The 27,657-nt window shown below is 34.5% G+C and overlaps 4 protein-coding genes and 1 long non-coding RNA gene across 5 annotated transcripts in view; 4 read left to right on the forward strand and 1 right to left on the reverse strand.

The window, feature by feature from the left end:
- Alix (programmed cell death 6-interacting protein-like protein AliX) overlaps positions 1 to 13,318 on the reverse strand; it is a 30,459-nt gene extending 17,141 nt beyond the window's left edge. The window contains exon 1 of the mRNA XM_077420155.1: positions 13,175 to 13,318. The gene's annotated coding sequence lies outside the window, so the exon portion shown is untranslated. The remainder of the gene's footprint in view (positions 1 to 13,174) is intronic.
- On the forward strand, positions 562 to 6,186 carry LOC143905046 (putative cytochrome P450 6a14). The gene is made up of 7 exons (XM_077420161.1): positions 562 to 742; positions 1,598 to 1,776; positions 3,443 to 3,618; positions 3,857 to 4,376; positions 5,027 to 5,248; positions 5,386 to 5,637; positions 5,800 to 6,186. The coding sequence occupies exons 1-7, from the start codon at positions 702 to 704 to the stop codon at positions 5,970 to 5,972; spliced, it is 1,563 nt and encodes a 520-aa protein (XP_077276287.1). The 5' UTR covers positions 562 to 701; the 3' UTR covers positions 5,973 to 6,186.
- LOC143905049 (putative cytochrome P450 6a13) lies at positions 7,545 to 11,836 on the forward strand. The gene is made up of 6 exons (XM_077420165.1): positions 7,545 to 7,725; positions 9,087 to 9,458; positions 9,873 to 10,398; positions 10,680 to 10,901; positions 11,020 to 11,271; positions 11,430 to 11,836. The coding sequence occupies exons 2-6, from the start codon at positions 9,126 to 9,128 to the stop codon at positions 11,600 to 11,602; spliced, it is 1,506 nt and encodes a 501-aa protein (XP_077276291.1). The 5' UTR covers positions 7,545 to 7,725; positions 9,087 to 9,125; the 3' UTR covers positions 11,603 to 11,836.
- Positions 13,319 to 13,534: 216 nt separating the features above from the next.
- Positions 13,535 to 18,156, forward strand: LOC143905055 (uncharacterized). Its single transcript, XR_013259103.1, has 5 exons — positions 13,535 to 14,088; positions 14,912 to 15,095; positions 15,288 to 15,782; positions 16,073 to 16,123; positions 17,440 to 18,156. It is a non-coding gene; the product is annotated as an uncharacterized LOC143905055 (long non-coding RNA).
- Positions 18,157 to 20,091: 1,935 nt separating this feature from the next.
- Positions 20,092 to 23,096, forward strand: LOC143905054 (cytochrome P450 6B1-like). The gene is made up of 5 exons (XM_077420171.1): positions 20,092 to 20,437; positions 21,236 to 21,764; positions 21,991 to 22,221; positions 22,391 to 22,642; positions 22,754 to 23,096. The coding sequence occupies exons 1-5, from the start codon at positions 20,108 to 20,110 to the stop codon at positions 22,927 to 22,929; spliced, it is 1,518 nt and encodes a 505-aa protein (XP_077276297.1). The 5' UTR covers positions 20,092 to 20,107; the 3' UTR covers positions 22,930 to 23,096.
- Positions 23,097 to 27,657: the final 4,561 nt, after the last annotated feature.

Raw genomic sequence — 27,657 nt, forward strand, 5'->3', positions numbered from 1 at the left:
TGTGTGTGTGTGTGTGTGTGTGTGTGTGTGTGTGTGTGTGTGTGTGTGTGACGTTTCAGATTAAATTCGACAGATAGTTTAATAACTTATTCACAAGCATATAGACATTTCATTGCTGGTTTTAAAACTTTGTCATCGATATTAGCAATAATGCTTCGAGAGTTTTTCGTTACCGCAAAATTAATATCCGCAATTATTTCTTGTTCTCTCTCGTCTCTTTAACAAGGTCCTGTAATTCCTTGATATTTCGCTATGCGGCTAATTGTACAGCCGAAAGGAGCATAGAATAGATCATCATAAAGGAAGATGTTTTCACTATATATTTAACTTAATCGATGCATTTATTTGCAATATGATTAAACAAAACGGTCAAAAGCTCAGCACCGAAATCCGCATGTTAACATGCATATGTATATTAGGTGTAACATGATGTTATCCAATCGACTTTTCGAGTAACGCTACTTGCAAAGTCACGATATAACACACACTAGATGCGAAGAAGGGAGATAAATCTTGCAGAAACCGTTTCCACAATTCATTGTGACTCACATACTCTCCTCGCGTTGGAGCGTCCGCGCTTATAATTTCGCACGATCTAGACGGGACGGTTAGTTGAATTACCACCAGTTAAGGCCTCCGCACAATGAAAAACAGATATTAGCGATTAGAACTGAAGAATCAAGAATAAAGTTGAATGCACGATGAAAAATACAGGCATCAGAAACAGGGAATATAACACCAGGTAATAGATTTTCAACCTATCGGAAGCCGTGTATCAATGCTACACCAGTTTTATTCCTGATTTCTTTATTCCTAATCGCTATTATCTGTTCCTTGTTCCTTGTATTTTTCATTGTGCGAAGGCCTTTACACCGTCGCGTGAGCTAGTACAAGACTACAAGTTCGCGCTTACGGGCTGACGCGAGCTGATGATACAACGCAATATATGATGACAAATGCAATTACATCACACCGCCATCCGCGTTCGGGTATATGGCATGTCCGTCGCTTGTACCAACATCAAATTTCAGAAAAAAAAAGAAAAAACAAATTCTGTAATTTCATCCTCGAATATGTGTTGAAAGAAATTACTTCATCGCACTCACATTCATCATCGTCATCAGCGAAGAAACCGCCCACCGGAGTCACTAGCGGAGAGGAATCGATCTCGCGAAATTCCTTATACCGAAACATCGCGAAAAATAAAATAATATCGATCGTATTGATAAACATATATTTTAATTGCCTATACTTTTTCCTTCTTTTAGTTATTTCTCAACTCTGATGACGCAACGTGATGCGGTTGCGCACTTGTACAAATATTAATTCGTTCTATAGCGTCTTTTCCCGGATGAACTTAAGATTACCTGTATTATCTGTCATCTCTTAATAGCATCATGAAAGATATACGAGACTCACGTAATAACTTCTTAATAACATTTGAGTGTATATCAGTTATTAAATCGTCGATTGTAAAATATCGGAAATTTCGGAAGATACTTGGTACTAAACATATACAATACGAAGAAAATATCTGTGATACCAAAATACGGTATCAAATTAATATCAACATAATAGTTAACCCTTAAACATACAGATGGGGTATGCCATACCCGGTCGATTTTTTAAATACACGCCATTTCGAAATGGGTGATGGTAGTGGTCTGGTATGGGTCGATAAGAAAAACTCTCAGGTTTCGTCTTTCGTCTTCGTCTTGAACGTTGAACGTCCAGTCGGTGGCAGCGTCAGTCTCGCTATAGAAGCCGAGCAAAAAGGTAAGGAAGTTTGTTTGGGGTACGTTACCCCCGTTATGTGTTAGTGGAATTTGTTGGCATACTTCATTTTATTTATTTACCCCGCAACATGCGTTTTATTTTGCAACAGTTTCATACTTTGCAGATAATTTGAGGTTATAATCGTTATACAATACGGATTATTTCAGATTATAATATACGGAATGGAAACGCGTTCGAAGTCACGCGGTACTTCGGAGATAGCAACATCATTCATTTTTTTTTATAAAAATAAATTACTTTTAAAAAATTATATTGTAATTTTAAATTATTTTTAACCTATTTCTGTAAAACACACACACACACACACACACACACAATTAAATATATGTATGGTTCTCATGTTCGTCATTTTGTTGACGCCAAGTTTTTAAAGCCAAATTTAACTTTTAAATTATATTTATCAATCGCAAAAACTAGACATAAAGTCTTAAAATTTTTTATAAATTAGGGTTTCAGAATTACAGGATTTTTTTCACATAATTGAAATGCTCTAAAAAAGTTTAAAATTGTCCAAGTTCACCATGTCAAATAATTCAACTTTTTGGAACAAATAATTATGACGTATTTTTTTTCATATACTATCATTTTTGTATACTTTCAAGATCCGTTAATAAAATGTCTTTATCGGTTTTTTTGAAGTTATAAATTTAAAAAAATGATTTTTGCAAAATTTTCTTACGACTTCATTCGACTTATTTGCAAATATCTTTGAAGGTATAAACGTTAAATCACAAAATCATGTACATGGTCTTGTTCCTTACAGTTTAGCACACAATTTAAAAAAAGGGGGGTTTAAAATTGACACACAAGACGCGAAGTTATAGTTGAAATACGCGAGTAAATTATGGCATACCCCCGTTATGTACTAACGTTACAGACTGGAAGGTATGTGTGTTTAAGGGTTATTAATATATGAACAAAGTTGAATAATTGAAACTATCAATATCAATATTACTAATAACGCATATGAATATTTCAAATGGTTTACAACTAAAGGAACGTTTCTTCGATACTGCAATGTAATCTTCAGATGACGCATGCTAAATTAAATACATATTATTTAAATCAATATTTATTAAAGAATAATATTCATCAAATCTAATATAAACTCATGTTTTGTTTAAGATAAATTTTGATTAAATTTCATCCAAATTTATAATTTCAACAAGACGAAGGTTTATACAACAAAACAATCTTCTTCCTTTTCTCTTTCAGTAAATAATATTCATAATAACTAATCGACGACTGCTGGACAATGGAACCCTTCGAAATCCTGTGCGGCACCGTCGTCGTGATTCTCGCTCTTTATTATTTCCTCACGTCAAGTTATGACTTTTGGAAGTCACGTGGCGTTCGTGGTCCACGACCGATACCGCGGCTAAGTAATTTTAAAGACGTTGTACTTAATAAAACATACACCGAGAAAAAAAATTTGTTGAAAAACGGAAAATGTGTTTCATCTATAACTAAAATATTTAGTCCGATACGTTCAACTAAACATTAGTTGAATTAACTAATTCTTGATTAAAAAATGTTGATAGTTGACATAAATGAACTATACCTTTTTTAGTGCAACATAATTATTGTTGAATCAATCATTGAATCAACAACTATACAAGTCCGTACAACCAATTTTTTTTCTCAGTGTATGTAGGCGATTATTTGACAGAAATGTATAACACCTACAAAGATGAACCAATGATTGGGATATTCGATAGAAAAACACCAGTTCTTGTTATACAAGATCTAGATTTAATTAAGGAAGTCCTTATCAAAGATTTCTCCGTATTTGCTAACAGAGGAATGCCCACTTCCGAAAAGGTAAGGATATTTTAAGCTATTACATTTAAATATATATATCCAAAGAAAATATAAACAAAACACACATTTCGCATCTGTTTTAAAAAGATTCATATATACTTGTATAATTTTCGTATATAATAAGACTTATTAAAAAATGCGAGATGTGAACTCCAAGAGACTTATGCAAGTTTCTGTAAGTTAGTAGAATTTGATTTTAAGTTAAATTTCCTTGATTACAATACTTTCTTTGTCACAGGCCGATCCGCTGTCGCAAAATCTTTTCCATTTGGAGCCGAAGAGGTGGCGACCGTTGAGAATGAATCTGTCACCTGTGTTTACATCCGGTAAACTAAAGGAAATGTTCTCTTTAATATCAGAATGTGCTGACCACCTAGTCCAATATATGGAAAAAGTAGCTAGCAGAAATGAACCTGTAGAATGCCGCGAATTGACGGCCAAATATACGACCGACGTTATCGGTAGCTGTGCCTTCGGTATCGAGATGAACGCTTTGTCGGACGAAGGCAGTGAATTTCGCAAGATGGGAAGAAAAGTATTCAATCCGACTGGGATAAGAATGAGAATAAGACAAATGTTTCCGTGGCTTTACAAATTGTTCGCATCATACGTCCTACCGCAAACAGAAACCACCAAATTCTTCACACGCGTTATCGTGGAGACCATGGACTACAGAGAAACGAATAATATTACCAGAAATGATTTCATTGATATTTTGCGCGAATTAAAGAAACATCCAGATAAATTGGGCGATATTGGTATGTATGTTTATACATATATTACTTTTATCCGCCATAAGATTATATTTTACATGAAAAAATCATATGAGTTTTCATGTGTCTAAAAGTAATTTTATAAATCATAATAAAATAAAGTTATTGACTTTTACTTTCATGACGACTTCATTGTTACAGCCGTAGTACGGCCGACAATAATTGCCGGTTGAACATAATATAACTATGAAAATAATAAAATTATATACATATATGAATTGTTAAGTAATTACCAAGTAAACAAAAGGATAGCAGTGTATGTCGACAGATTGATAACAGATTAGATCAAAACATGTCAGCAGACTGACATTAACTGCGTCCCTTATATTTTGTTAGATAGAGTCTGCTAACATAATCAGAACGCAGATTGGCAACAGAAACCGCGCAGACAGTGCCTACTGACAGGCAATGTAAACAGATTCTGTTATATTTCTAGTAACAATTTAACATCGTCTAATAGAGCAGCTTATGTATGAAAATTGTTGTCTTTCTGACATGAAAAATTTACTGCAAGCTCTGCTTAGAATCTGTCTGCGCAGGTTTAGCTATCTGCGTTAGCTAATCTCAAACAACATTAAATTAATATATTGATATATTAATATTACTGATACATTAATAAAAACATGATATTTTAGATTTGACAGATAGTTTAATAGCTGCTCAAGCGTTTGTATTTTTCGCTGCTGGCTTTGAAACTTCGTCGGCGACTATCAGCAATGTGCTCTACGAGTTAGCATTAAATCAGAAAATACAAGATAATCTGCGTGAAGAAATTGATGAGATGTATGCAAAACATGGTAAAGACTTAACGTACGATAATATAAAAAAAATGGATTACTTAGATAAAGTTTTCAAAGGTATGTCGTTTGAAGAATAATATATGCTATATATTTTTTTAGCGATATTGTAATATGATATCATTGCCAGTAAACTTCAATCTAATTGTAGTTTTTTCAATATTTTCACAATTTAACACTATTCTTAATGCATATAGAAACATTACGAAAATATCCGCCGGGGCCAATGCTTATGAGAAAGTCCACGTCGAGTTATACTTTCGATGGTACTAAAGTTAGTATACCGAAAGATCAAAAGGTATGGATTCCCGTTTACGCGATTCATCGAGATCCGGATATTTATCCAAAGCCAGATGTCTTCGATCCAGAAAGATTTGATGAAGAAACTGTGCGAAGCAGGCACCCGATGGCTTATCTACCTTTTGGCGACGGGCCAAGAAATTGCATTGGTATAGTGAAATAATTTGAAATATCCTTTTTCATTTCCTTTCACGCAGAAAAAAATTTTTAATCGAAAAATATTTTTAATTTGTTACATATTTTTCAAATAAAAGTACTTTTGATCGAAAACTTTAATCAAATTTACATCATGATCGTTCTTTTATTTTCAGGAGCGCGTTTCGCTATTTCTCAGAGTAAAGTTGGACTTGTAAAGATACTACGAAATTACAAAGTCGAGACTTGCGATAAAACTCCAATACCCTACGTAAACGATCCTAAAGCACTCATATTAACGCCAAAGGGCGGACTACGCTTGAAAATAATTAAAATTAATCGACCTTAATTTTTTCAAGTTTTTCTCCAACTCTCCACCGAAAGCGTGATAAAAAATGAAGAAAATCTGTCAATTAGAATGATAGGAGTCATTCTGTAATATATAGTTATTCATTTTTTTAAATGTTGTTCATTTACGTTTTATGTAAAATAGTTAATAATTAGATAATTGTAAGTTTATGTTGTTACATACATATCTTAATAATATATGAAATCTTTTAAAATTTTCTTGTCTTCGTTATTTCTTCAGATAAACGCCCACACAAAACTAAATATAAGTGTTTCAGAAACGTTCTAAATTTTCTAGATATAATACTAAAACGTCATTGGTAGTCTAAAGTACAAAACAGAAAAACATAAAATTTAAAATGTCTACACGATGTTTATGAGAAAGGTTTTCATAATACAAACAAATCAACTGAAATATATAATGAAAGAATATTTGCCTAAAATCTTTATAATCCTTAAGCAAGTGCATTCGAAACTTTTGATGCAAGGTGTAACACTTATTGTATATATATATATATATATATATATATATATATATTCTTATAATTCTATTTTTATTATATAAAATTATATACTTAATGGTATTATAATAAAAAATTACCCTTCTTAAAAATATTTTGTCCTTGTCGAGAAAATGTTTTGCAAAATATCTCAGCTTACATGGACAGTTGCAAAATCGAAAACTTTTTCGAAAACAAATTTTCCTCGATTTGGACCATCGGCTGCGATTCGACATCCGACTACGACATACGACTGATTGTAGAACCGGCCTAAGGTCTCTGAGCCGGTATTCGTAGCCTGTTCTTATTCCAAGATCGTCTTAAGTAATATCTTAAGATGCTAATACGGCTCTCTCTATACCTATTGCTTCATAAGATGCTCATCTTAAGACGGTCTTAAATTTAAGATCCGACTGTATACGTTTCGACTATGTTAAACTCACTTTGTCTTCTTCAGAGCATAATAAGAGAAAAATACATTTAAAAATAATAAATTTATTATATATGTATTGTTAATTCATTAATTTTTTAAATAGAAAGTTAAGTTATTTACAGTTTTGAAGAAATGACGTTTCAGATTAAATTCGACAGATAGTTTAATAACTTCACAAGCATATAGATATCTTTTTGCTGGCTTCGTCGTCGATATTAGCAATGCTTCGAGAGTTTTTCGTTACCGCAAAATTAATATCCGCGGCGATTTCTTATTCTCTCTTGCTTCTTGAACAAGGTCCTGTAAATCCTTTATATTTCGCTCAAATGCGGCTAATTGTCGAACAGCCGAAAGGAGTATAGAATGGATCATCATAAAGGAAGATGTTTTCACTATATATTTAACTTAATCGATGCATTTATATTCGCAATATAATTAAACAAACCGTCAAAAGCTCAGCACCGAAATCTGCATGTTAACATACATATGTATATTAAGTATAGGTGTAACATGATGTTATCTAATCGACTTTTCCGAGTATCGCTACTTGCAGAGTCACGATAAGACATACTAGATGCGTCGTAGAAAGATAAATCTTGCCAGATACCGTTTCCACAATTCATCGTGAGTCACATGCTTGTCCACATACTCTCCTTGCGCTGGAGCTTATAATTCCACACGAGACGGCGACCGACGGTTGGTTTGAACCTCCAGTTACAACGTTGCGTGCTACACGTTCACTTACGAGCCGACGCGAGCTGGTACACGGCGCAATATATCTCCCGGAGATGCAATTACGTCGCACGCCCATCCGCGTTCAGGTATATGTCACGTTCGTTGTTTGTACCAACGTCGAATTTCAGAAAAAAAAAAAAACAAATTCTGTAATTTCATCATCGAATATGTGTTGAAAGAATTCACTTCATCGCATGTTTATTTATCATCATCATCATCATCATCATCATCATCATCAGCGAAGAAACCACCGGAATCGCTACGAAGCGGAGAGGAATCGATCTCGCGATTTTTTCGACGCAATATTTTCTACTTTCCGAAACGTTATTACGCGATGGATGAAACGATATTGATATCGATGCTATTGACAGTATTATTTATTTTATCTCGGAAGTATTACATCATATATACGTTACATAAGTCAAGCGTTATCAACGAACCTCTCAATCCCTGGAACAATAGTTTACTTTGCATCGCGCGTGCGTTACATGTGCTGCACATTCAGTCATTCGTTCATGTATTGAATAATATCGTCATCAAAGTAACATTGACGGGTCTGTGACTGCTATACTTCTCATATAATTTATCCCCACTGCGCTACTAGATGTATCATGCACTGCTCGAGGTCGAGGGATTGTAAAACGATAGAACGATCTCTCATTTCACGTTAATTCGTTTCTTTTTCTACTCCCAGTATCGTGGAAAATATTAAGCGACAAGGGAGCAAAATGTAAATAATTGCCACGCAACAGATTGCGTGGTCATCAAATTAAATTTATAAAAAAATCTCATTTGGCCGGCGATAAATTCTTCGCCTTATATTTCAAGACAATTTGCATGTATTTAAACGCGCTATATTAAGAAGTAATTGTGCGTATTATGTACCAACTTTTTTCCTCGTTCAGTAAGTTTTCTAATTTTGAATTTTGATGACGCGACGTTGGTTGTGCATTTGTGCAACGTCATGTCATAAAATATAATACTGGAGAGGTAATACTTCTAAATAACATTTAAGTACAAGTCAGTTATTTAGTCGTCAGTTGCAAAATATCAAAAATGAGATACTTTGTACCAACGTATAATACGAAGAAAATAATATCTGTGATACTATAGAGTGATAAGGTATCAATTTGGGACAGTTAATATATCAACGAATTTAGCTTATTGAAACTGTCAATATCAATATTGCATAATGCATGTGAATATTTAAAGTAATTTATAAATTTAAAAAAAAACGCTTCTTCAAGGTATCTCCAGAAGGTACGCTAAATTAAAGTTTTCTCTAAATAAGTTTTCTCTAATTCAATATTAATTTCAGAATAATAGTCATCAAATGTAATTTAAACTCATGACTTGTTAAAGATGCATTCTAATAGTACTTCATTGAATTTTATAATTTTAACACTGTAGGGCGTTTATGTAACCAAATGTTTTCTTTTTCTTTCAGTAAAGATCATCGTGATAACTGATCGACGATTGTCGAACAATGGAACCCTTCGAAATTCTATGCGGCATCGCCGCCGTAATTATCGCTCTTTATTATTTCCTCACGTCAAGTTATGACTTTTGGAAGTCACGTGGCGTTCGTGGTCCGCAACCGACACCAGGATTCGGCAATTTTAAAGACATTATGTTTAATAATTTATCTATGGGCGATTATACGACAAAATTATATAACGAGCATAAAGATGAACCAATGATTGGGATATTCGCTAGAAAAACTCCAATTCTTATTGTAAAAGATTTAGATTTAATTAAGGATATCCTAATCAAAGATTTCTCCACATTTGCTAACAGAGGACTACCCACTTTCAAAAAGGTGAGGATATTTTATTTAAGTATATCCAGAAAATATATACATTGAAAAAAAAATTTAGATCCAAGAAAATTTATTTTAACATAGTACCAATGACTTATTTACTTAATATAATCACATATTTATATATATATATATATATATATATATATATATATATATATTTAGAATTAGATATCTTTACTTAATTTAAGTACTTATTTAATTTTCTTGAATCTAATTTTGTTTTTCCAGTGTAAATACACACACGGCGCATGATTTTTAAAGATTCACATAATATTATACTTCTATAATTTTCGTACAATAAAACTTATTTAAAATATGAAATGTATCTCCAAAGAGCTTTATACAAGTCTTTGTAAATTAGTTAGTTCTTAATTTTAAATTCTATTACAATTCTATATATCTTTGTTACAGGCCGATCCGCTGTCGCAACATCTTTTCGCTTTGGAGCCGAAGAGATGGCGACCGTTGAGAACGAGACTGTCGCCTGTTTTTACATCCGGTAAACTAAAGGAGATGTTCTCCTTAATATCCAAATGCGCTGACCACCTTGTCCAATACATGGAAAAAGTAGCGAGCAGAAATGAACCTGTAGAATGCCGCGAATTGACGGCCAAATATACGACCGACGTTATCGGTACCTGCGCCTTCGGCATCGAGATGAACGCTTTGTCGGACGAAGACAGTGAATTTCGCAAGATGGGAAGACAAATATTTAATCCGTCTTGGAGAAATACATTACGATTCAGAATGAGACAAATGCTTCCGTGGCTTTACGAGTTATCCGCGTACGTCCTACCGCAAACAGAAGTCACCAAATTCTTCACGCGCGTTATCGTGGAGACTATGGACTACAGAGAAACGAATAATATCATTAGACACGATTTCGTTGATATGTTGCGCAAATTAAAGAAACATCCAGATAAATTGGGCGATATTGGTATGTATCTATATATTTATATATTACTTTTATCTGTCATAGAGGACTATCTTTCACATAGAAATACCATACCAGTTTGCACACTATATAGTTTAAAATAATTTTATAAATCACAATAAAGTAAAGCTAACTTTTACTTTTTTAGCAACAATTTGTTCTTTATTGCCGAATTTTAACACAATATAACTTTGAAAATAATGAATTTATTAATGTGTGTGAATTGTTGAGTGATGATATAATCTAATAAAGAATTAAATGGTAATAATTAAATTACATTTTAGATTTGACAGATAATTTAATAGCTGCCCAAGCGTTCGTATTTTTCGCTGCTGGCTTTGAAACTTCGTCAACAACTATTAGCAATGCGCTCTATGAGTTAGCATTAAATCAAAAAGTACAAGACAATTTACGTCAAGAAATTGACGAGATGTATGCGAAACATGGCGAAAATTTAACGTACGATGATATAAAAAAAATGGATTATTTGGATAAAGTTTTCAAAGGTACGTCATTTGAAGAATAATATTCAGCGATACTCTAATATGATCCCACTGCTAGTAAACAATCTAATTGTAGTTTTTCAATATTTCCATAATTTGACACTATTCTTAATGCGTGCAGAAACATTACGAAAATATCCACCAGTGACAGTTCTTATGAGACAATCCATGTCGAGTTATACTTTCGATGGTACTAAAGTTAGTGTACCGAAAAATCAAAGAATATGGATTCCTGCATACGCGATTCAGCGAGATCCGAGTATTTATCCGAAACCAGATGTCTTCGATCCAGAAAGATTTAATGAGGAAGCTGTTCGAAGCAGACATCCGATGGCTTATCTGCCTTTCGGCGACGGCCCAAGGAATTGCATCGGTATAGTGAAACGATTTAAAATCACTTTTTATTTCTTTTTGCGCAGAAAAATATTTTTAATTGAAAAATATTTTTATTACATATTTTCCAACTGAAAAGTATTTTCGCGATCGAGAACTTTAATCTGATCAACAACATTATTGTTTTCTTACTTTCAGGGGCTCGCTTCGCCGTTTATCAGAGTAAAGTTGGACTTGTAAAGATATTACGAAACTACAAAGTCGAAACTTGCGAGAAAACTACAATACCCTACGTAAACAATCCTCGAGCATTTCTATTAATGCCAAAAGACGGACTACATTTAAAAATAATTAAAATTAATCGATATTAATTTTTTTAAGTTTTTCCCAAACTCTCCATAGCAGAAAGCGTAATAAAACGTGAAGAAAATTAATTTGAACAATGATAAGAGTTATTGTTTCTGCTGTAATAGTTATTAATTTTTTAACGTTGTTTAATGTAAAATAGTTACTAATTAGATAGTTTAATTGTAAGTTTATACTGTTACATATATAGATATCTTAATAACACATGTAATGTTTAATATATAAAATTGTTTTCTTTATTTCTTGAGATAAAGAGATAAACGCCCACGCAACACAAAATTCAATATAAATGTTAACGTTATACCGAAAACATTATACAGAAAAAAATTCTGATTCAGTAAAGTGTAATCATTGTGGAATAATTGTTTCTAAAAGTTATAGAATGCAAAAGAACTAAAGGTCACTTATGCGATATACAATACGTAACGTAACAGTAAGATAAGTGTACCAATGTCCGGAACCCTAAGACCTACGTCTGGACACCTTTATCATTTTAGTTTTTATACAAATATATAACGCGATTTAAAATCAAAGATAAAAATACGATACTAGAAAAATGTTTTTAGCTTCGATTCTTTAATTTTTATTCGCGTTATAATTTATTTAAGAACTAAAACGATAAAGATGTCCAGACAATAGGTACGTGTCCCAGGCATTGGTACGTCTTACTAGACGAACATCCAAAACGTGGTGTCATCCTAGAAAATTACAAAGTATCAGAATGCATAGCAACGTGCAATTATTGCAGAACAATAATAAGTTTTAAGTATGGTGTGTTCGTTCTGATAAATCATTCAGAAATAAATCACCTTGATAAATGTAATTGTATGGATACAAATATAAGAAAAAGAGCAGAAATATGGGACAAGTACGACGTAAGAGGTAGAGATGCGACGTGCAAAACACGTAAGACGGTTTTACAAAACAGTAGGATATTTTGACTGAAAACAGCGATCGTCCGTGTGTGTTTATGGATTATGGTAGAATTCCTCTTAGCAATACAAAATCATATTTCGTGTATATTTTCGAATAATTTAATTAAATCGATGAATTAAACAAAAAACCGTTTTGGAAAATATAATACTCTAAATTATAAAGCGTGCGAGGAGAACGACGGCTGAAGAGCTGATATTACCACGAGAAATGAATTGGAAATATTTACGACAAATTAAGTACGCGAACGAGCGAATTACGTGCTTGTTCTTTAACGAAAAACGGAATTGTATTCACGGACGCACATTTTTGATACGCATTTTGAAGCAAGCTCGCTCCCTCGTTCGCGATCGCGACAAGCAAAGTGAGAACGCCAAACGCGCGCGATCGTTCTCTTCAATCACTTTAATTGATTATTAATTCCCGCGCTCAACGAGAATTTCAAGCTATTGAAATTGAAGCATCTTCCCGCGCGATTCACTTATTCGGAGTAAAGAGTCGAAACGGAGCGCGGGGGCAGGAGACGCGAATTCCGAGGTTATGATCGTTTCACTGCGACACGCGGGACGCGAGACAACGATTCCGTTAAGATTCGGGTGTATCGCGCTTTGAAACACTTATCTCTCATTGTACAATTCACTCACCGATCACGGCACACTGCAGCTGAGATCCGCCGGGAGGGTGATACGTACGACGTCCAGCGCACGGCATTCGGCGTTTATTTCGCCCGCGCCAGCGACGGCATCCCACTCAGTTTCAGTCGACACAAAAAGCAACGAAATATTCTCGACGTATGTTCACTTTGCAACACTCCGTAATCGGATTTCGTTTCATTCGCGAGAAAGGAATTTACACGAACGACGTCTCGCACCGATCGTTGAACGGTTGAACGTGTCACAGTCACGACCACGACACACGACACTCACCGACTTACGACTTGCGACGCTCGACGCTTGCGCGTTGCGCGCGGCCGGCGCGGCCGCGCGCCGCTTGCCGCCGCACGGTCGGTCGAGAGGTCGAACGCGATTGGCTCGCTAGTCGAGCCCCCAGATCCGGCCAATCACGTTCGGCCGCTCCGAGCGGGCGCGGGGCGGCGGCGGCGGCGGCGCGGCGGCCGCCAGGTGCCGCCAGGCGAGGCGACACGTTGAACTTGAGAGGAGCAGCGTACGATTAAAGTCTCCGCGCGGCCGATTGTTTTTGCCGGTGAGCGGCCTTGCTACTCGTTTTTGTCGACGCTCGGAGTACCGTTACCTGCGGAAGTTATTTGGCTGTCATTCTCCCGATGGATTTTGCACAGTGAGAAGTGTTCGTGCTCCGTGCCCGTCGCCGCGCTCGCCCAGTGCTGTCAGTGCTGATTCGGAACGCGCTCGTTTCTCGTTTCTGCGAGTGGCACTCCTGCTTTCCTCATTTCGCGGGCGGCGGAAAATCGACTACGCGAGTATTCGCTGTATGTATGTACGCGTTCAACAATTTGTGAGTGTATCAAGTCAATCGAGTGCTCGTCGGAATGAACGTGTCACACGAATCGCTCTCCCGAGACGGAGACGTCGAGACGAAGGTATGTATGTACAATAATAGTGGACGCGTTGCTTTCGTTGTGACATTCGCGAGTGATAATCACGGCATTCGTCCCGTCATGTTCGGACTCTCGAGTGTGTAGCATTGCTCGCGTGTCGACTGTCGTGCTTCGCGCTTTGAACGCTGTGCCGGAATTGTCGCGTGATTTGTCGCTCCGATTCTCTCCGTAGGTAAAAAGAGGGCTGAGTGATAATGTCGTATCGTGTGATTGGAGCAACCGAGCAACGCCGTGATACATCGCCCGTGAATGCTTCATAAATCTCGTGTGTATCTCGCGTCGCGTAAGTTAGCGCCTAGCGGCCGGCAATTACGATTCTTCGTCGTGACTTATGCATGTTATTATGCAAATTAATAATGCATATTAATAATGCAGTTTTACTTTCGCGAGTTCAATACCGTATATACTGTGCGTGCGACATTTAATTTCAAATAGCGTATCTTTGATTAACCAAGTGCGTGTTCTTTATTAACCGTCCGCTCGACTCGCGCAGTGTATATCGCGCCAAGTTGCCGACATCTTGGAACATTTCGTCGCGCGCTGTTAACGCGATGATGAACGCGGAACGAATCGGAACAATCGACGTCGCGACTCTTTCAGAAATGTTAAGATATTTCGGTATAAGTGATATCGGGACACGGTGGTAATGTAAGTGGCACGCGGCTTCGGTGTTGATTTTTATATGCGGCGCGCTTTGTTCACGTGAAATCACCGTGCGAGAAATTACCGTCGTGCTATTATTATTATTATTATATAGTGATTGAACGTTAATTTCTTACTGAAATTTAACATTTGCGTTTCACAGAGTCACGAATGTATTCGAGAAAATAGTTCCGAGATTCAGGAACTGTATCTTCGAGAGCATTATCGTCAGCTGCAATTAACTCAAGGTGCAACCATGAGTGCGAACGAATAAATTCGAGAAAGGAAGAAGAACTTAAGGAACATCGGACATTACAATTCGATATTGTTATTACTTATTGTTAGCTGTAAGTTATCAAATTATTTTATAATAAAATTTTTCAATAATTTTTTAAGTATAATAATTTTTTTTATTTTTTAAATTAATTTAATGAAAAAGAAGACAATTATTAATTATGTTGCAATTTTATTATAATTCTTCGTAGTCTATCTATCCACATATTTATATATCGATAACTTGATTTTATATTACCCATCAGCTTTTATATTTCACGGTAAAGTACTTCCTTCTTCTGGGGTACGACCTTGGCTAGGTGGGAAGGCCCAGTACCCCGAGGATGTTACCCAAGCAAAGCAAAACTCTTGTTTTGCTTGGATAAAAATTCCAAGACGGGGAAGCTAACGTACCCTCGTCCGCCGATTTAATTGAATAAACGAACCGCAGCCGGTTCGTCGCGTTCGCTTCGGGAGTGCCGTTCAAGTAATCGGACTAAAGAACTTTTTCAAAGTTCATTTGAAGAATATTACGGTACGCTTGACGGAATATTCTTCTCGTTGACTTTTTAAACGGGAGTGCCGTACAGTATCGCGCGAAAGACATTTACTGATACGTAGTCCGCGCGCGCGCGTGTAGTTTATTATCCGCGAGTGTTTCTCGCGAGTGTCCTGTGCGGTGAGAGGAGGAGGCCTAACATTCTGAGAGGAGGAGGAGAGGTCTGAGAGAGACATCGGGCACCGGCGGAGCAACCTTTGGGGTAAGTATCACCTCTTATTTGTATAAAATTAATAATTTGTCGTTTTTAATCGTTTAATAATTAATCGTTTTTATTTATTCGAATTGTTTTATATCGATAAATTAGAAGTAATTAGAAAAAGAGAGATTATTTAAAATTTTACTCTAGTAAAGATCTTTTTCGGTAAATAGATAATTGTATTGGCTAAATATTGTATTGAAAGACGAATTAGACGCGATAAAAATTAACTTTTGAAATGTTGAATATTTTGAGCGCTTTTTTAATTTAAATCTTATGTTTGTATGTTACAGTATCGCCGTAGCTACGCGGCCGAATAATTCCGCCCGTTGCACATCAGATCGGTGAGTCAATGAGAATTTTTTGTATTAAGGAAACGAATCTACGAATAATCAAATAAAAATATATCTTATTGGTATACATGTCGAATTACAATAATTTTTAGTATGGAAATATTACATCTCGTAGATCCGTTGCCTTAAAATGGATGGGTTGAAACTGATTACATATATTTAATCTTGGTATTACTTATCTATCAATATATTGTGCGATTGTGCTTGAGGAAATACTCGCACACTTCGCATGCGCACGGAGCACGCAAAGAGCTCATCATCGTTTATCGAGTTATATGTTGACGAACTGCCGCATTCTATTATAAATATCTTTTGAATACAATTTTTAAATACGTACGAAATTAAATTTTTGAAATTTTGTTACTTAGATCAATTTTATTTACAGTTAGAGTAATAAATATTTTAGAGAAACACAAAAAAAAAGCAAGAAATAATATAATACTCGGATAATATTAAAGTCATGATTTTTTAAATATATTGTAGTCAATAAATTTTTATTTAGATTTTATTTATTATTTTCTTAAACAAAAGAAATCGTGTTAGATGTTGAAAAAAATATCTGTAGATAGGGAAAAATTGTGAATTAGTTAAGATGTTTTCTATTTAAACCCATTATTTCTTTCCATACGTATGACCTTTAGATTATTTAATATAATAAAATACGTATATACAATGTATGATATATATTACGTGATAATTTTTATATAAATTTGTGTTATACAAGTCGATTGTCAATAATTTTCACTTGATAAAATTTTATGGAAAAGATTCGTACTTATTGAAATAAATTATTCGCGATGGTATGATAAACGTAATTAAAAATGTGCGGGCACTTAATAAATTCGAGACGAATCGATTGAGTACCCCGATATCAGTAAGATTTTGGCAATTCTAATTATCTAAATGTTACATTTTATATTTAGATAATTCTACTTAATTACTGAAATAATTCTACTACAATTGACTAAATGTTACAGAAAAATTAAAAATAACTTGAATTTTATACCAAATTATATATACAGAACATATATACAGAACATTTGTGCTCGTACATATAATAAATTACAGTAAAGATGTACGTATTTTATTATTTCTAAATATAATTATTTGTAACCACTTTTGATAGAAATTTTACCCATGTTTTTTTTTTTTTTTAATAAACAATTGTATTTCTTAATAATGAAAGAATATATTTCTCGCTGCCGAAATTACTGCTATCGGAATGAGCAATCTGGAAGATCCGAGATTTGTTTTTTTCTGCAACGGGGTCATTGGTGTTCAACGGGTCACTTAACTTTCCTTCTCAGATTGATCCCATGGAACACGACAGAATCAGAGCGCAGCTCGCTCTCCACATGTAGACATTACCCGACCCGTGCTACTCGGCGGAGGGATCTTGATCTAGTCAAATAATTGAGCCAGTCGCGTTATCCTCTATTGAACGCGGCGATAACGCGGTTTTCGCTTGATTTTTTAAAGCTTGTAAAATTTAGTTCCTATTGAAAGTAAAACGAAAATTAGAATTCAGGTGCGATTAATTACATTGCGTTCAGTTTATTCAATTATATAATTGAAATCGTAGAAGCGTGATATTGCGAAATTTTAAATATTTGTCAAATGACATTTATTATTGCGTAGAGAAATAATAATTATAAATGACTCGCGCGCGCGTTGTAACAGGTACTACAAAAATTACATTATATTAGAATTGCCTCGCGGAATCGTTTCGTCGTGTATTTTTTAATTTGATTATTACTGAAATTGTCTATTTTTTGCGTACTGGTTATTTTCTTTGAGTCTCGCAAAATATAGTAGTATGCCAATAATTACCTAACAATCTTCTTGATTGGGAAACATTAGTAATAAATTTATTAACGATCTTTTTAATTGTAGTTGCTCACGTAAATTAAAAATAAAGTAAAATAAACTTAGAAATTATTATTCAATGATTAATAATAAGGAATGTTACATAATAATCACATGTTTTACATTGTGAAAATTTCGTGTTATTGTACGCATACCGAATGTCTCATATGTAATTATATATCAAAAAGTAATATTGTATATTATATTTTCAATTTTCTAATGTAACTCTTTTATAATGTTGTATGTATTGTAAAGTAAATGTATATATATATATTGCATATATTGATAAGAAAAATAAAATAAATGTTAAAAATGTAAAAAAAAAGTATTTTAAATTAAAGAGGACCGTCGATCGAAATCGGCGGGGGTGGTGGTGGGCCTCTATAGGTTGATCTGTTTCTATCAGATATCTAATCAGATAAAAACAGGTCTGCACATATATCAGAGGATATTTAAAGATTTTAAGTTTAAATTTTAAATTTTAATTTATATATATATATGTATAAAGGGGAAAAATTTAAGGGGTTAATAGTGTAATAGTAACTGTATAATATTTTAATATTATACATTTGGCCTTAGCCAAATAGCACGCGCGTAGCGCAAGTTTGTGATTGTGATATCTATAGTATTAAAAAAATGCCAATTAAATTTATATGTAATTAAATTATTATTTTTAAAGATATATTATATCCAAACGGCGCAGCTATTATCAAAATATATATATAGCCATAGAAAAATTGACGTAAAATAAGTAAAAGTTAATTTCATGTTTTATCAAAGATACACATTTTCTTTCAATTTTATCAAATTTATTTTACAATTTCTTAAGTATATTTATACAACAGAACATTGTATTCTTTCTCTTTCAATAAAAATTATTCGTGATAATCGATTGACGTTCGCAAGAAAATGGAACTTACCAAATACTGTGCAGTATCACGAACGTGTCGTAATTCTCGCTGTTTATTATTTTCTCACGTCAACCGTTGACTTTTTAAGAGATACGCGGCGTTTGTGTGACCTGTGACTAATACCAAGATTCGGTAATGTTAAAAATATTACGTTGAAAAAGATATCCGCAGATGATTACTTGACAGAAATATACGATAACGACAAAGACGAACCGTTAATTGGGATATTCGACAAGAAGACACCGCTTCTTTTAGTAAAAAATCCAAATTTAATTAGGGATGTCCTTATCAAAGACTTATCCATGTCTATTTGTTGATAGAGGACTTTCCATTCGCAAAAGGTGAGAATACAAGAAAGCTATTTTACAAGTTTTTGAACGAGATATTTTTTTATTTTTACGTTGAATTTATTATTTCGCTTGGCACTCCTATATGAAATTATGAGTTTTAATTTAATTTACTCTTTTGTTTTATTTACTTTTGCGCAATCTACTTATTTTATTTACTTCTTACTAAATATTATTTGCTTTGTCACGTTTCGCGTGTGGTTTGCTATTTTTTTACAACATGTAATATTATAATTTATTTATTCAGCATATTGAATGAAATAGTTTTGTATGCAAAGTAGCATCGACTATCTAATTTTTTAAAATTCTAATTAGCTAGCTGTATTTGTACACATATATTAACGTAACTTACAAAAGGCAACAGCGTAGCGAATTTTGAACAGTTCTTTCGTTGATAAAATAAAAGTAACACTTATAACTGATTTTTTAGACACAAAATTAATTTATTTCTTAATGTGAAAATATAAAAATAATCGAGAGAATTGAATAATCGTACTGTTGCGCCATTGAAATGAAATAAAATAAAATAAAATTATATATGGTAAAAAGAGCTGAGCAACGATATCGAAACTGTTAAGGAGTTACAGAATCCAGCCTCATATCTTTATTAATCGAATCTCACGCGTATTCTTCATAAGCCTTACGTTTGAAACATTTAATATAACATCATTATACGTTATTAAACATACATTTTATTTGAATCTTATCAAACTTTATAACTTTTCATGATGGAAATTTATTTATTTAATAGGTTGATTTCTATATATATATATATATATATATATATATATATATATTTCTTTAATAAAGATTATTCGTGATAATATATATCGATTGACATTCGCGGAGCAATGGAATTCTTCGAGATTTTGTGCGGCATCGCCGCCGTAATTTTCCCTCTTTATTATTTTTTCACGTCGACTTTCGACTTTTGGAAATCACGCGACGTTTCTGGTCCACGACCGATACCAGGATTTGGCACTTTCAAAAACGTTGTATTTGGAAAGGTGTCCTTGAGCGATTATATGAAAAAACTATACAACGACTACAAAGATGAACCGTTGATTGGGATATTCGCTGGCAGGACGCCCATACTTATCGCAAAACATCCAGATTTAATTAAGGATATTCTTATCAAAGATTTCTCCGTATTCCCCGACAGATGGTCCGGCTCTCATAGGGTGCGCATACTTTAAGTTGTTTTATTAGAAATCTAAACAAAGTGTTTTTTGTGAAAATTTTGATACATCTTTATACACTTTAAATGATGAAAATCATGAGATTTGCTTCAAGAAGTCTTACCCTTAACCCCTAGCGTGACAAAAACATTTTGCTCCACCAGTACCAGAAAATCAAAGAATTCTGCAATAAAAATTTCAAATATTTTTTTTTCAAATTTAATTTGTTTATGTATATATACAGGAGATAAAGAATATATTGGATATAATATTACAAATATTAATATAGTTAAAAAATAATTTATTACATTTCATTTTAAATTTTAATAATGTATGATATCGTTTGAAACATTTTTTTTGATGAAAAGTCCAAGTTTTCTTTAACAGGAAAGGAAACAATTTTCTTTCGCATGTCAAAAATTTGAATTTGTTAAATATTTAACGTTAAAAAAAAATTAATTATTTATATGATGTAAATATTGAGTCATAATAAGCACACACATACGAAATACTTTTAATTTGAAAAAAATACAGATTAAAGTATATAAGAACTTTATGACGAATCTGGCTTGACGCTGCCTTTATGGAAAAAGATATGGAAAAGCATATAGTTTCATGTACTTCTTTTGCACCTACAGTAGTTCTTTTGTAGTATAATTTTTCTGTAAGCATGGAGCTGTTGAAACGAAATATTATATCGAGTCTCGACGTTGGGGTCTTGAGGGTTAAGCGAGTTTTTGTAATCTGGTGGAATTTAATTTTGAGCTTTTACTCAATTGCATTTTTCTTTTTGTTATGCAGGGCGATTCGCTGTCGCAAAATCTTTTCGAACTGGATTCGAAAAGATGGCGACCATTAAGGGCGAAGCTGACGCCTGTTTTTACATCCCGTAAACTAAAGGAGATGTTCGTGTTAATATCAGAGTGCTCTGACCATCTTGTCCAATACGTGGAAAAATTAGTGGACAAAAATGAGCCTATAGAATGTGTCGAGATGACGGCCAAATACACGATCGACGTCATCGGTAGCTGCGTCTTCGGCATTGAGATGAACGCAATGTCGAACGAGGACAGCGAATTTCGCAGGATAGGAAGAAGTGTGTTCCATCCGTCTTTCTGGGATCGCGTACGAATCAGCATCAAGGAATACTTGCCGTGGCTCTTCGATGTCCTCTATGGCTACATCCTGCCGCAATCGGAGAACACCAGGTTCTTCATGCGCATTGTCTTGGAGACTATGGACTACAGAGAAACGAATAATATTACTAGAAATGATTTCATTGATACGCTGCGCGAATTGAAGAAACATTCGGATAAAATGGGCGATATCGGTAAATATTATTTGCTTTATTTTTTGCTGTTTATTGTTTGAAAATGTTGTTAGACGGAGAGCTGTACGAGAGTTGCATCTAAAATATAATTTTGTAGTTATAGCGAGACAAAGTGTTAAATTTTGTATTGGAGCAACGTCCAATTGGTTATATCTCAAATATTAAATAGTTAAATTAGTCGCAATTCTTAACATTTGAAGTAGGAAATTGAAAGATATTTCTAAAGACATTTTTTTATTGACCGACAGTTTGATGGTTTCTCAAGCATACGCGTTTTTCGCTGCTGGTTTTGAAACCTCATCGACAGCGATGACTAACGCGTTTTACGAGCTAGCTTTAAATCAGAAAATACAGGATAGGTTGCGTGACGAAATTGATCAGGAATATATAAAACATGCTGGCAATTTAACATATGCTAACATCAAGGAAATGAATTACTTGGATAAAATATTCAAAGGTATGTCGTGTTCAAATAGATAATTTAAATAAATGAAGGACCGCGTGACATCATCGATCTTTGCAGCGGCATTATAATAATAATTTCATCGCTGATGAAACTAATTGCAGTTCATCTTCAGTGCGTACAAATGCATTTAAACAGATGGTTTGAACTATTTTTAATATAGAAGTCTTACGAAAGTATCCACCTGCGCGTTTCTATACGAGAAGAACGATGTCAAGTTATACTTTCAATGGTACCAAAGTTAGTATACCGAAAGGCCAAAAAATATTGTTTCCTTTTCACGATATACATCGAGATCCGAACATTTATCCAGAACCGGATGTCTTCGATCCAGAAAGATTTAATGAGGAAGCTGTGAGAAGCAGGCATCCGATGGTTTATCTACCCTTCGGTGACGGACCAAGAAATTGCATTGGTGCAGTGAAATTAATTGAAATGTCACCCTTTATTTCTTTTTGCGCCATTTTCAACCGAAAGAGATTTTTAATTGTAATCTGGTTTACACGACGATCAATTTTTATTTCAGGTTCCCGTTTTGCTGTTTATCAGACTAAACTTGATGGGCTCATAAAGATATTACGAAACTACAAAGTCGAGCCTTGTGAGAAAACGCAAGTACCTTATGCGTTCGATGATAAACATTTTTTATTAGCGCCAAAGGGTGGAATATATTTGAGAATACTTAAAATTAATCGAGATTAATTTAAGCTCTCTCTCTCTCTCTCTCTCCCCCCCCCCTCTCCCCCTTCTTATAAAACATACGTATATAAAAAATGATTAAGGAAATCTCTGTCAAGAAATGTAATAATAAAAGTCACTTTTTCCACTACAACACATGTATGAATAGTATTTATTTTACTGATATCGTATAGTAATTTCTCATCGCGACATCAGTTAGACAGCAATTAAATCGTTCAAATTTGATTGTAATATACTATATAATCTTTTTAAACTCATCTTTTCCGTATTTTCTATGTAAGTATTCTACTATATATCAAAAATAAAATATGAAAAGTAAGTATAAAAAGTGTTTGCGCATGTCAAATATTTTTTTTACTATTCTTCATTCTTCTACACTTCAAAACTTTCATGTAGTAGTTTACAGTTCAGTAGTAGGACATTTGTTTGGACATTTGTTATAAGACGTTGGATTGATTAAAAAGTATTGCCCTCGTAAATAATTTTTATTTTAATTTATTATCAAAATTATTATTTCATCTGATTGTTATAACATTTTTATAATGTACTTTCTACTACGTATTTGTCTCTATTTCTATACGTATAAACGTATACGTTCTACACGTTTTCGAATTATTACATTCGTCCACGTTCTCTCCGCTTATAATTTGGCACGACTTGGATGGCGACAGGTTAGTATTAACTCTCGACTCTCCGGCGCGGTATTTTCTCCTCCCCGAATCGGAATGACGAGTAAAACAATATCGACACCGATTACATTAATGAAAAATTATTATTCACTTTATATATCTCTCTCAAGTACTACATTGTGCGCGTTACAAGTCGAGCGTCCGAACAATTAGTGCATTGTGCGCTTCTTTAACAGCGAGCCTCTCGATTTCTGAACAGCGGCTCAATTTTACACCGCGTTGATTGTGTGTTATGTATACGTACATAAAATTATTTTTTTCTGCATTGTATACACTTCGATAATCGTCAAAACAACATTAACGTATCTGTGTTCGCTTTTATTCTTACTTTGCTACTTAAGTTAGTAAGCAATGAGGTGGGCTCGACGTCGATGACTTTTCACGCGCTTATATTTAAAAAATAAAAACAATTTCTCTTGTTTCTCTTGTTTTTCTACTCCGCAGTCCGCAATATCCCAAGAAACATCAAGATCGTCGGTTGGCGCTCACTCTTTATTATTACCTTACGTCGAACATCGGCTTTTGGAAATCACGCGGCGTCCGCGGTCCACAATCTGTACCACTATTTGGAAGTTTCAAAGATGTTATATTTTCGAAGATATCCGCGGACAATTATTTGACGAAAATATATAACGAGTACGAAGACGAACTATTGATTGGGATATTCGCTGGAACGACACCTGTTCTTATTGTAAGAGATTCTGACTTAATTAAAAATATTTTTAAACAAAACAATTTCCGTCGCCAGCAAATAATACAAAATAAGTCGTTTTATTTTCGACCCAACTGGCCAATTGAAAACAAATTGCACAACGTTTCGACCGAATTCCGGTCCTTATCAAGTGCTTTAGGTTACACCGATCCGCATAACAAATTTACATGCATCGTTGACGTGGTGTCCTGACAACGTCAAGATAAACGCAAAACTAAACAAAAGACAAAATAATACATTTAACAATAAAAAACTATACAAAATCGTCATAATATCGCGCTGGTCAAAAACAATAAATTAATTAACACTGTAAAAATAAGTTAAATACTTACAATTCATATGCGCTCCAAAACAAACGGTGAGATCAAAACGTCACAAGCCATATCGAGGCACAACGTCCGAACAGTAAGACAGTCAAAGCGAAATGAAATTGTCAAACGTAATCCGCGGATAGCAAAAGGTGCTCTGGTGGGAAAAAACGAGCAGAACCGAATATACAGGGCCGACTAAGTAATACCAATGACACGGTTATAAATAGATGGCAGGCTCTCAGTATCGTTTTGTAAATTGATTGTGCAATCATGTTTTTTAATGAAAAACATTTCCGATATTTCTCTTTTTTTGAAATGTTTTTCTTTGTATAAAATTTTTGGATGCTGCCACTTAAAATCATGATTGTGTGCAAGACGGTGTTTGCTCACAACCGAATGATTGTCTACATTTTTTCTGATATCACATCGATGTTCTTTGATACGCGTTTCTAAATGCCTTTTTGTCTGGCCAATATATACTGCATCACAATTTGCACAATCAATCTTATAAACTAACTCTGTCTGGCTGAGATTCGGCAACCCGTACTTGCCCTTTCTAATGACACAGTCTAATCTCTTCGGGATGGTGTGAAGAACTCTAAAGTTCATGTCTCGCATTGTACGGCTAACGTTCTCGCTAAGACCCTTTATGTAAGGTACAGTATAATGCACCTTCGAGGATCTTGGGCCACTTCGTTGCTGAGAGGATCATTGTTGTTACGATTTCGCAATTCACCAAGTCGGACATTGACATATTTATCAACAATTTTTTTCGGGTAACAATTATTAATAAGGATCTTTTTTATTTCACTAATATTAGACTTGTGAAACCGCGCGTCGGACAAAAGAATCGCCCGATCAACCAAATTCCTTACGATGTTAATTTTATATTTCATAGGATGATTTGAAAAATAATTTATATACCGGCCCGAGAAAGTTGGTTTACGGAACCAATTCGTGAGCAATGCGCCTCCCTCGCGGATGACCGTGGTATCAAGGAAACTCAATTTACCATTGCTTTCCATTTCATAAGTGAATTTTAATCTATCGTGGTAATTGTTGAAACTGTCTAATAATTCACCAATACCCGACCTGGGAACAACCGCGAAAATATCATCTACATATCGTTTAAAAAATGATATCCTGAAACTGAGCCGCTGTATACAATGTTTCTCTAAATCCTCCATGACCATGTCAGCTAAGATGGGAGAGAGGGGAGACCCCATCGGGCTTCCGAAGATCTGTTCATAAAATTGGCCGTTGAACATAAAACTAGTAGAACTAAGGATCAAGTCTACGGCACTCAAGAATTGTGGAAGGCTGAGATCAGTTTTTGTAGTGATGTAATTCCATCTCTCTTCAATCGCTTTTAAAATCTAGCTGATTTTACAAGATCTAATATTAGTGAAATAAAATAGATCCTTAAAATCAGATTTTAAAAGCGATTGAAGAGAGATGGAATTACATCACTACAAAAACTGATCTCAGCCTTCCACAATTCTTGAGTGCCGTAGACTTGATCCTTAGTTCTACTAGTTTTATGTTCAACGGCCAATTTTATGAACAGATCTTCGGAAGCCCGATGGGGTCTCCCCTCTCTCCCATCTTAGCTGACATGGTCATGGAGGATTTAGAGAAACATTGTATACAGCGGCTCAGTTTCAGGATATCATTTTTTAAACGATATGTAGATGATATTTTCGCGGTTGTTCCCAGGTCGGGTATTGGTGAATTATTAGACAGTTTCAACAATTACCACGATAGATTAAAATTCACTTATGAAATGGAAAGCAATGGTAAATTGAGTTTCCTTGATACCACGGTCATCCGCGAGGGAGGCGCATTGCTCACGAATTGGTTCCGTAAACCAACTTTCTCGGGCCGGTATATAAATTATTTTTCAAATCATCCTATGAAATATAAAATTAACATCGTAAGGAATTTGGTTGATCGGGCGATTCTTTTGTCCGACGCGCGGTTTCACAAGTCTAATATTAGTGAAATAAAAAAGATCCTTATTAATAATTGTTACCCGAAGAAAATTGTTGATAAATATGTCAATGTCCGACTTGGTGAATTGCGAAATCGTAACAACAATGATCCTCTCAGCAACGAAGTGGCCCAAGATCCTCGAAGGTGCATTATACTGTACCTTACATAAAGGGTCTTAGCGAGAACGTTAGCCGTACAATGCGAGACATGAACTTTAGAGTTCTTCACACCATCCCGAAGAGATTAGACTGTGTCATTAGAAAGGGCAAGGACGGGTTGCCGAATCTCAGCCAGACAGAGTTAGTTTATAAGATTGATTGTGCAAATTGTGATGCAGTATATATTGGCCAGACAAAAAGGCATTTAGAAACGCGTATCAAAGAACATCGATGTGATATCAGAAAAAATGTAGACAATCATTCGGTTGTGAGCAAACACCGTCTTGCACACAATCATGATTTTAAGTGGCAGCATCCAAAAATTTTATACAAAGAAAAACATTTCAAAAAAAGAGAAATATCGGAAATGTTTTTCATTAAAAAACATGATTGCACAATCAATTTACAAAACGATACTGAGAGCCTGCCATCTATTTATAACCGTGTCATTGGTATTACTTAGTCGGCCCTGTATATTCGGTTCTGCTCATTTTTCCCACCAGAGCACCTTTTGCTATCCGCGGATTACGTTTGACAATTTCATTTCGCTTTGACTGCCTTACTGTTAGGACGTTGTGCCTCGATATGGCTTGTGACGTTTTGATCTCACCGTTTGTTTTGGAGCGCATAAGAATTGTAAGTTTTTAACTGATTTTTACAGTGTTAATTAATTTATTGTTTTTGACCAGCGCGATATTATGACGATTTTGTATAGTTTTTTATTGTTAAATGTATTATTTTGTCTTTTGTTTAGTTTTGCGTTTATCTTGACGTTGTCAGGACACCACGTCAACGATGCATGTAAATTTGTTATGCGGATCGGTGTAACCTAAAGCACTTGATAAGGACCGGAATTCGGTCGAAACGTT

The sequence above is a fragment of the Temnothorax americanus genome, unplaced genomic scaffold (assembly GCF_048541705.1).
Source record: "Temnothorax americanus isolate GAGA-0224 unplaced genomic scaffold, ASM4854170v1 Scaffold6, whole genome shotgun sequence".
NCBI lineage: Eukaryota > Metazoa > Arthropoda > Insecta > Hymenoptera > Formicidae > Temnothorax > Temnothorax americanus.